The sequence below is a fragment of the Pinus tabuliformis genome, chromosome 4_1 (assembly GCF_031772625.1).
Source record: "Pinus tabuliformis cultivar Carrire ecotype Pingquan chromosome 4_1, CPIR1, whole genome shotgun sequence".
NCBI lineage: Eukaryota > Viridiplantae > Streptophyta > Pinopsida > Pinales > Pinaceae > Pinus > Pinus tabuliformis.
Window position 1 is genome coordinate 961989076 of NC_142303.1, and position 11298 is coordinate 962000373.

At 40.7% G+C, this 11298-nt stretch overlaps 1 protein-coding gene across 2 annotated transcripts; it reads left to right on the plus strand.

Annotated features, from left to right (window-relative positions):
- The first annotated feature begins 1619 nt into the window (after positions 1-1619).
- LOC149179352 (uncharacterized) lies at positions 1620-4624 on the plus strand. 2 transcript variants are annotated; one of them, XM_089420611.1, is made up of 4 exons: positions 1620-2224; positions 2340-2390; positions 2524-2680; positions 3963-4624. In XM_089420611.1, exons 1-4 carry the CDS (start codon positions 2211-2213, stop codon positions 4071-4073), a joined length of 333 nt encoding a protein of 110 aa, XP_089276737.1. In that variant the 5' UTR covers positions 1620-2210; the 3' UTR covers positions 4074-4624. The 2 variants fall into 2 exon arrangements, with proteins under 2 accessions (XP_089276737.1, XP_089276738.1); XM_089420612.1 differs by having other exon boundaries at positions 2524-2641.
- Positions 4625-11298: the final 6674 nt, after the last annotated feature.

Consider the following 11298-nt stretch of genomic DNA (forward strand, 5'->3'; position numbering starts at 1 on the left):
TTTGCATGGGCCCTTAGAATGGATGCCCATGTGGAATTTGTTCCATCGTGATCATAATCCCTCTATTATCTTGATCAAAGAGACCATGATATCTCGAGATAAGACCTGGGAGATCCTAATCTCTCTTTATCATTATTGGTTCGTGTGTGCCACCAACACATTGGGTCTCTCTAGGGACCTGTGTTTTGTTTGGAACCCTTGACATTTCTCATTGAAGGCATATCACTCATGTGCAGGGATCCTATTGTCTGGACACCAGTCTAGATCCTCTCGTAGAATCCGCATTTTGAATACTTATGTGCCTTACTCTAACATAAAAACCTATTGGGACCATGTTTCAGCCTCTGATCTGTTGGGTTTACAATGCCTTATCATTGTCGAGGACCTCAATTTCACTTTGGGGCCTGCGAAGATTTGGGGTGACAATTCTCGACCAGACAATATGGCACAATATTCAGGGATATGATGGTTTCTTCAACTTTCTATGATGTCGCACCTAACCCTTTTGTCTCTTAATTGGTGGAACGTTGAACTAGCCCCAATGGTATCTCAAAGTGACTTGATAGATTTATCATTAGCCAGTCTCTATAAAATGAAGTGGAGGGAATAAAATCATCAATTATTCCCTCTTACATTTCTGATTGCCTGATGATTCTTCTATGTTGGGAACCCTTGGGTGAAAGGAGACATTATTTGTTCAAATTCAACTCACACTGGCTTCGGTTGAAGGATTTTAGGGATCTGGTCCATTAGGTTTGGTCTTGTCAACTGGCCGCTCCCACACCAGGTAGTATGACTTAAATTCATGATAAGATTAACACTCAGAAAAAGGTGGCCAGTCGTTAGGCCAAAGATCATAAGCAATCAGAGATATGTGACCTGTTAGACATTGAGGACAACCTTAGATTATATAATGATCCCATTGACCCTCTGTTCTTTTCAGAGTGGTACAAAAAGTATATTTTTGGCCTAGAGGAGAAAAATAGGGTTATCCTCTTGTTACAAGAGGTCGCCATTAAAAAGTCGGGCCACGTGGGTGTCCCTTGGTGACAGGAACACTAAATTTTTTCACCTTCATGCAAACATTGGGAAGCAGTCCAATGCCTTTCGCAACATATGGGATTGTGATGGTCAATTTCTTGAGTCTCAATCAAATTTGGAATGGGCAGCGGTCAAGCACTTTAGCAGCACATTCAGGGAATGTAACATGGATTTTTCTGCATAGCTACAATGCTTGGAACATTTATCAAATATGTAATCGAGGGAGGATAATGATATTGTGGGTCGTCTAGTAACAAAGGAGGAACTTTGGGAGGTTTTGAAGGGATGTCCTAAAGATAAGAGTTTGGGGCCTGATTGATTGTTATATACCTAGGGGAGATAATATGGGGTATAGAGGGAGGTACCCAAGGGAATAATTTAATAATGGGATGGGCCATAGTAATTACGCCGTAAGGCGTTTCCCTCTGAAATAAACTCTCCAAACTGCTGTCGTGTCAAAATATGTGCCATTCGATTTGGTTGTTAGACGATCGAGTAATCCTTAACCGTTGATTTCAATTGCGCAATGCCAGGCGCCAGGCTCCATACGAACCGTCAACCGTCTTTCAACAAGATAGGTTGCGGTGAGCACAGACGAGAAGGAGGCGCCTGGGGAGGCCAGACATCGTGGTGGTGTGGAGGGAGAGACATTAGTATTCGCAGAACCACAAAATCGATGGCCACGCACAGCCAAATAATCAAGCAAGACCGTCATCCCGTCTGGCTTGCCGATGCGCTGATTCTTTCAGCCGTTGCATACAGCGACAATCCTCGGCAGGAACTTGAAACACTGAACCGTAAAATTTACCCTATCATCGCCGAGTCCAAAACTACTTACTTGGTCTTTGTATGTTTTTTAGAGCAGGTAGCCATGGCAGCCATCGGGAACCCAATTGCTGGATTAGTGCCTGATCCTGAACCTGAACGCGAGACAGGTATGTTGGACCTGCCAGAGAGTTGTATACTGGTCATTTTCTCCTTGACTATGCCGTGCGACATTGGCAGATTGTCAGTTGTCTCCAAGCTCTTCAATTCTGTGGCCTATTCGGGCGATCTGTGGAACAAATCCCTTCTTAAAATATGCCACCAGATCGTATCCAGGGCTGACCCCCCTGTCCCAGCTTCAATGGTAAAACTGTGCGCTCGCCTCGTCGATCCAATTCTCATAGATGGGGGCACAAAGGTATTTATATATCACTTATTCTCAGGGTTTTGGTTGTCATATTTGGGAAAACGCCGTTCATCAACTCATTAATAATTCATATTCATATGTTTTTGTTCTGCTGGAACAACAATAGATGGCCTGGCTGGAAGGATCCCCAGCGAAATTGGGTTACATGTGACTCCAGGTTTGATTATCAATCTTCTTCTTTTTATTTTTCAATTTGTTTGTTTAAGGGTCTCCTTCTCTTGTTGGTTTTGAGGTCACGGTATTCTGTGATGGCTTCTCATGGAGTTATCTGGTTCAAAAATCATATGCAGGCAGCTATTGGCTTTAGAGCATGACGATGATTTGGAGTTCTTTGGGGCTAATTTTTTGGTCGACCCCATATTGTATTTTCCGAAAACGAGGCTCAGGAATGCCTACATTGCTCTACAGGTATGGAGGATTGCGTGTGTTCAAAGCGATCCTTCTAATGTAAGTGGAAGCTGGGTGGGAGTCAATTTTTGCACAGTTGTGTCTTTCGCCTTTGGACCAATGTTGTGGTTGGGGTTTATCTGAATCATGCTGAGATTACTGGATATGCCTTTGGATCAATGTTGTGGTTGGGGTTTATCTGAATCACGATTCATGCGGAGATCACTGGATATTTCCCTGGGGAGCTTAGGTTTGGGCTATGATCTATCAAAGGTCAGATGCCCAGGCGGTAAGAGACTCTGAGAAAGCCAAATGAACGCCTAATGAGTACCTTCCTCTTGATGTATTGAATACCCTCTTCGCTTTGGGTCTTCCTGTTGATTGCACTTGCAGGGAAGTTGCACACATTTTGTCTTTGCTTAGCCTTCTGTGGCAGGTTGAAGATTTTATGTAGACTTTTATAGGTCACTTGATTCTTTTTAGAATTTGGTCCTACTTTATTCATTTAGAGTTTTGGTCATACTTTCGGTTAGCAGTTTTTAGTCTTTACAGGACTCTGGTGTTTGTATTCGTTTGAAGTCTTTGTTGTGGTTCTTAATCAACACCAATTTTCTTTCAAGCTCTTTGGAACATTAATATGACAGTTATTAGTGTTTGCCGTCTCTGTGCCTCTGCATCTCATTTTTTTGCCGCTTCAGAATTCAATCATGTTCTTTGTGGTTACTTGACCCTCTTTTTCAGAGATTTAATCATACTTCCTAATTGGATCTTTCAACCTCCTCAGGCCTCATGTTCATGCATTTCGATACATTTTTGTGAGTTCGTCTTTAGTTTCAACTCCTAAGTGTTTAGGCATTGGTGTTACTCCCTTCTCAGGGTCTGGTTCTTTGCAAACACTCATCCACAAAACACAGGGTATCTATCCAGACCTTGTAGCCCAGACCCATTTTTTATTTTTCACGTCTTTTCATACTTCCCTAAATTGCACTTATAAGTTATAAGGTGTGTTTGTGTACATTCACCATGTGGTTATGTTTACAGTGATCTAAAAGCTGTGTATATTTGACTTCTGACTTGTTGCTGTTGTTGGGTGAACTACCAACCGCCCAACCTTAATGCCGAGTATTCCCAGTCTGCCGTAGATAAATGGCCTTGCTCTCTATTTCATAAAAGAAGCAATGATTCTCTAGTTTTTTCGATTGTTTTTAGTGTCTGTTCTTTTTATAAGTTGTGTGCTCTTTGTATGGGGTTCAAGCTAGCGCATGATCCTGGTTAACTCTCCTTGTTTTTAAACAGAGGAAACCCTCACAGAGTATACATTGACGTTATGGTTTGTGTTCAGATTCGAGGTGCTGGCGGAATTATCAGTGGTTTGGTGGTTGGAGATCCGTGGTCAAATCGACTGCAGGCTTTTGTCTCCGAATACCAACTACAGAGTGGTGTTTGCCCTTAAATTCACAGAAAATCCCTCTGGGTGGGAAGTGCCAATTAGGTTTTCTGTTACAACGCCAAAGGGAGAACAAATGGAATTAGAGAAGCGTTTGAATGAAAGAAGAGGCGAAAACCAGGGTATAAATGGTGGATGGATGGAAGTGGTTGCAGGAGAATTTACAACCAGACCCGAAACAGACGATGGTGATGACTCTCACATCAAATTTTATATGAAAGAAGTGTTACGGAGGATTCCTAAACGTGGGGCTTCTTCTGGTCGGCGTGAAGATTGAGCCCATCTACACATAATTGCATCTATTGTGTATATTGCATCTGTTTCATGTTGTAGACTTAGTTGCATTTATTGTGAATAGTGCGTCTGTTTCGTCGACGCTGCTGGTTGTGTCCCTCCCTACACATATTTTATTTGGTTTTGGAAGTTGCACATGATGACTCTGTTTCGTAGGCTACTCTGTTGACTTTGTTGAGTTTTACCATTAAATAAAACAAAACCGGCCCTGATTTACGAAATGAAAAAAGCCTCATTTTCACGAGATTTTATTTCCTTTTCTAGATGGCATTTTTGGTTTTTTGATAAAAAGGCAAGCACTTATTTTGTAGTTGGTAACTATGTTGGAAAAGATTTTGACTGAATTGAGAGTTACATATTGTTAGCGTTGGTCTTTTCCAATGCATATTTTTCCATGGAGCTAAGTGTTGTGATTCATGTAGGATTATTATCTGCCTAGTTGTTACGCCGTAAGGCGTTTCCCTCTGAAATAAACTCTCCAAACTGCTGTCGTGTCAAAATATGTGCCATTCGATTTGGTTGTTAGACGATCGAGTAATCCTTAACCGTTGATTTGAATTGCGCAATGCCAAGCGCCACGCTCCATACGAACCGTCAACCGTCTTTCAACAAGATACGTTGCGGTGAGCACAGACGAGAAGGAGGTGCCTGGGGAGGCGAGACATCGTGGTGGTGTGGAGGGAGAGACATTAGTATTCGCAGAACCACAAAATCGATGGCCACGCTCAGCCAAATAATCAAGCAAGACCGTCATCCCGTCTGGCTTGCCGATGCGCTGATTCTTTCAGCCGTTGCATACAGCGACAATCGTCGGCAGGAACTTGAAACACTGAATACCACATTCGGCTTGCCGGAAACGGCGATCTATGAATTTCTGGAAGAAGACAAGCTGCAAAAAGAAGGCTTCGAGATCGGCCGAAAGCAGGTTCTTCTGGTCGTTAAAAGCCTGGCCAAAGATCACATGATCATCGCCTGCAGAGGCACCACGGGGTTTATAGATGCGCTAACGGATCTCAACATAATGCAGAGGTCCTTGAGCCTGGGAGCGGGAGCTGCTCATGTGGGGTTTCTTGACAGAGCCGAGAGCATCCCATTGAAGTATCTTAGGCGCCAATTAATACAAGGGAACAAAATTGTATTGACGGGCCATTCTTTAGGAAGAGCCGTTGCCTCGTTGCTCACCCTCAGATTGTTGGAATCGAGCCCTAAGTTTTGCCACGAACAAGTTCAATGTTATTCGTTCGGATGCCCTCTCTTCGCGGATTCAAAATTGGCAAAACATATAAATTCGCGTTACAGAAGACACTTTGTGCATATAGTTTCCAAGAGCGATATCGTCCCCAGGCTTATGCCGTTTGCGCATTTTCTGTACACCCTGTGGGCCGGCTTGGAGGTCGGCCCACTGGAAGATGTGTTCAACATAACGCGGCTAGCGCTTCTGGTATGGCAAGTGCTCCCCAGAATCCGTAAGCAGCGTCTAGGAATAGCAACAGTGGCGACGCAGGCGGTGTCGTGGGTACCCGGCTTGATTCGTGGCTTCGTCCATCGGTTGTTAGCTTTGGCGTTGTCCTACCATTCGGGGTCAGGCTACTCCTTCGTAGGCCAGATGGTGCTGCTTGATGCAGACAAAAGCTTCGATGAGGATATCGATGACTCCTCGGATGTGGATAAGCACCTGGCCTTTCAGTTTACTCAGGTTGTTTCCATGGACAGCATAAATGAGCACAACCTTCTTAGCTACATCGAAAATGTCTTTTCTGTTAAGACGAAGGAAGAAGAATCTGATTCAGAGCCGGAGGTCCACAGAACCACGGTTAGTGTTTCGCTTGCTGATGGTAGGGATAGGAAGAGTAAATTGAGTAATAATCGGATTCGTCTCACAGAGTTCGAACCCGAGACCTCTCATTCTACCGAAAACCCTGCCGGGAATATTTTGAATAAAAGAAAGAATTCAAAGTCTTTCCGAAGCAAGGTTGCGTGCTTAATCTTTGCTAAGCGTATGCAGGAGTCTGCTCCCATACCCATCAGGCAGAAACCGAAAGAGAGAAAGATGGCTTGCAATAGTAATGAAAAACCTGGGCAGATTGGGCAGATTTGCTCGCAAGTGGAACACACTTTTCGTGACATCTTCCATTTATTATGCAGTTATGCAATTTCGCAAATTTTATGCATTGCAATAGCAAATGAAAGGACCCTGTGGGATGTAGCCTGTATCGCAATTTCTCCTGTGCAAGGAAAAATGTTTGCCCTTAACCTGAACCACACGTCTCGATGTTTGGTACGAACATTTCAGCTGTTCCTATCCTGTCATTGTTCTGAGGATGTACGGTTGAAAATTAATTATGTTCGGCAAAATGGACGTCTTTTAAAATGCAAAACGGTCAAATATTTTTACGCTGTAAGGCGTTTCCCTCTGAAATAAACTCTCCAAACTGCTCTCGTGTCAAAATATGTGCCAGCACGACGCTCCATACGAACCGTCAACCGTCTTTCAACAAGATACGTTGCGGTGAGCACAGACGAGAAGGTGAGGCGCCTGGGGAGGCGAGACATCGTGGTGGTGTGGAGGGGGACTGATACAGAGATACCCATTTGGGTAAAAGGTTTCCTATTTATGATGGTGGAAGACGTTTGTACACAGCTGGGCCATTGCCCTTTACCTCAAAATAATTCAACATCTTGCTTGTTGAGGGGGACGATGGACGTGGTCCAATAAGGGAGCGTCAGTTCAAGATACTTATAAATTTTAGGTCAATTCCTATCTGGGAGGGAGGATGATGCTCTGCATGAAGCCCTGCAAGTTCTTGATATTGTTCTATGTGAGCCACCAACTAAAAGGTACATTCCTGTTAGCAGATCATTTTATTCTGGCAACCTGGGGGCAAAGCAGTCCCTTGGAGAGGGATTGGAAAGCTGGCGTGGGTTTTACCAAAGTTTAAGGCCAACCCAAATGGATTATCGCTCAATATTGATATGTCTTCAACTGCATTCATTGAATCATTACCTATGGTTGATCTTGTTTCGCAACTGTTGGATAAGGATGTGAGAGCAATACCGTCTCCATGCTATACAAAGAGATTGGTCAACACAGGCTTCTTTAGTTATCTGGATGTATGTTTCAATTGCCTCATAAGGAACGAAGGAACCGTCTCTGAGTGTTGGGGTTGCTTCTCGAAGTAGTGAGGGGCTGAACCGTGCTTTCCTTTGGTCTGTGTCTCAGTCAACAATACTTTGTAAGTGATTTTGAAACTTTTGTAACGACATCTTACAATATTCCCGTAGCTAAAATTCATTTGATTGAGCTGAAAATTGTGCATGACTTAGCATCATCCCAATGCAGAAAATTTAGTTGAGATCGAGAAAATAACTGGTGGCTTCGTAACGCAAATTGGCAGAGGAGGATTTGAGCGTCTACGCCATGCATGTCTCTATGCCATCTAAGTACTGTCAAAAACATCGAAACAAGGAGAGCAGGAACCCTCAACAGAGGCATAAATTATTGCTTGAGAGGTATATATAATTGCTTGATTGATTAAGGTCTCATGTTTTCATATATAAAAAACAAAAAATTGTCATTAAAAATAAAATGTCAAAAATTTTGTTGTCATAAAAATTAAATGGTTTGATCTCTCTTTGGGCAGTTTTGGAGAAATGTGTGAAAACAAAACAATGACACGTGGGAAAAACAAGGTATAATATAAGTTTCTTTGCGTTCGAAATTCCACCATAAATTCGTGTGTCGTTTGTGGCATATTGCGGTGAAGGAGAATTATAAATATTGATTTACCATTATATGTCCATGGTAAACTTCCCTGACCTATGGTTGATCTTGTTTCGCAACTGTTGGATAAGGATGTGAGAGCAATACCGTCTCCATGCTGTACAAAGAGATTGGTCAACACAGGCTTCTTTAGTTATCTGGATGTATGTTTCAATTGCCTCGTAAGGAACGAAGGAACCGTCTCTGAGTGTTGGGGTTGCTTCTCGAAGTAGTGAGGGGCTGAACCGTGCTTTCCTTTGGTCTGTGTCTCAGTCAAAAATACTTTGTAAGTGATTTTGAAACTTTTGTAACGACATCTTACAATATTCCCGTAGCTAAAATTCATTTGATTGAGCTGAAAATTGCGCATGACTTAGCATCATCCCAATGCATAAAATTTAGTTGAGATCGAGAAAATAACCGGTGGCTTCGTAACGCAAATTGGCAGAGGAGGATTTGAGCGTCTACGCCATGCATGTCTCTATGCCATCTAAGTACTGTCAAAAACATCGAAACAAGGAGAGCAGGAACCCTCAACAGAGGCATATATTATTGCTTGAGAGGTATATATAATTGCTTGATTGATTAAGGTCTCATGTTTTCATATATAAAAAACAAAAAATTGTCATTAAAAATAAAATGTCAAAAAAAAATTTGTCGTAAAAATTAAATGGTTTGATCTCTCTTTGGGCAGTTTTGGAAAAATGTGTGAAAACAAAACAGTGACACGTGGGAAAAACAAGGTATAATATAAGTTTCTTTGCGTTTGAAATTCCACCATAAATTCATGTGTCGTTTGTGGCATATTGCGGTGAAGGAGAATTATAAATATTGATTTACCATTATATGTCCATGGTAAACTTCCCTGTGATGCTCTATTATGTCCAACCTTGTGTTTGATAGGAAAAAACAATTTCTAAATCACTATATGTCCACTCGTTTTAACTAACAATCTTGTTATTGAACAGGACCAAATGTTTTATAGAAGTGACCGACTCAAAAACAAGACTCGACATTCCATTGAATGCAAGCCATGAATTAGAGTATCTATAATATCTGGGAGAGAACTGGTGGATACAAATGTCTCTGAGCTGAGGAAAAATAGTCATATCCTCTCGTATGTAAGCTTTGTTCATGTAAATATATTCATATTTGTGGGTATGAAGATATTGGAGAACTAGAAATGTAATGGTGTTTTGGATTTTGAATTTTATCTCTCGGGGAGATAAATGATTTTGTTAGTAAATATTGAAATCTTTTGGGATGAATAAGTGGTAAAATAGGTCAATATGAGCACAGTGTGGAAACTGGCGGAGTTGGCCATGCTGGGAATAAAAATCCAACACAATGAAAAACAGGCAACGAATGAAGTTATAAGTGAATTGAAAAACAACAACCGAATGAAATACAAACAACGAATGAAGTTGTAAGTGAATTGAAGAAAAGACATTTGATTTATTAGGGAAACTAATTCACTGGATCACAAATCTGTCCATGATCAAATCTTTTATGTGGCTCTAGCATCATACTAGACTAACAACTCATCTCCAAAGTATCTATATTCTCAAACTTATATCACCTACTTACATAGGTTGGGTTTCTATGGTCATAAAATATTCACTCTTTATCCTGAGAATATAAGATTTGTGAGAATCTCGCAACAACCTTTAACTAACACAGTTTCATCCTGTATGACATCAATGGAGGCCGAAAGCAATTGAGCCTTTTTATCCCATCAATGCAACTTTTTAAATCCCCAAATACCTGAATATCTTTGATGTTGAGCCACTGAAACAAGTATAAAAAACCCGAGATGCAATAATTTTTGCCCAGTTATTAGTACCCTACCACCTTAAAAACATGTTTATGTTGTATATATGGCCGTAGTACCAGCTGAGATATGTCAAAATAATAATATGGTATAAGAACTCTTATAAAGGTTCATAGTTGTGTGTATGAAAGATATATAATTTATCAGTTCTGTTGAACATATAAAAACCAGTCACAAAGTTTATAATATAGAGAAAATAAGATTGTCCTCCTGATAATCTGCAATCAAAGAAAAAGCATGTAAATTGCTTTGAAGAAAAACTGACTTTATTACATTCTTTGAAGAAAAACTGATTTTATTACATTGTTCCGAGAATTGTTGATCCTTTTGTTTAAATAGCCTTGCTTTGCCTTTGTCCATTTGAATTGGATGCGGAGGAATTGTTTGGATGGCCAAAAGTGGTTGGAATCTGGGCAAAATAATTTCAAAAAATCTTGTAGATGCAGTGTTTGAATTTTATTTTTGATAGTAGAAATAGATTCAGCATCATCAGTAGAAATAGATTCAGCACCATCAAAAACGTCTAGGACACTTAAAATTTTGAAATTTAACAACTATAACTTGGATTTACAAAAATCTTTACCACATATTTTCTAAATATAACCTAAATTTCCATAACAATCCAGACAATTCCTCAGCTAGTTAAACTATGGCATTTAGATTTGTTCTTACACAATTCATGGATCCTTTGATTCTATGCATGTGATGAAAACTGATAGGAGAGGCATGAGATTTGAAATCATATTTTGATATATTGATAACAAGGTGTAGTTTCTTATTTCAAATGTTCCACTAATCAATCTATAATAAGTTTGGAATTTCTAGGTGATATTTTTTTCCTTTGCCATTAGGATATTTAGAGAAAATAATTGTGGATAATTGTTTCACACTGTGTCTATATTTACACAGAATAAAAATTGGAGTATGAATTGTTTATAAAAATTTAGCCTCCCATCCATCCTTTTGATGTGTCTCGTCACGCGGCTCTATTTTCTGTTTTACTTTACATATTTATTGCCTAGCATATTTATTTCTTTACATATTTACGCCGTAAGGCGTTTCCCTCTGAAATGAACTCTCCAAACTGTTGTCGTGTCAAAATATGTGCCATTCGATTTGGTTGTTAGATGATCGGGTAATCATTAACCATTGATTTGAATTGAGCAATGCCAGGCGCGACGGTCCATACGAACCGTCAACCGTCTTTCACATGCTGCAGGCAACGATAGCAAAACTCGCCGTATTCTGTGCCTGCCAGGAGAAAAAGAGAGGCTCAGACTCTTCAAATCCGACCTCCGCCAAGAGGGAAGCTTCCATGCTGCCGTTGAGGGTTGTGAGTACATTTG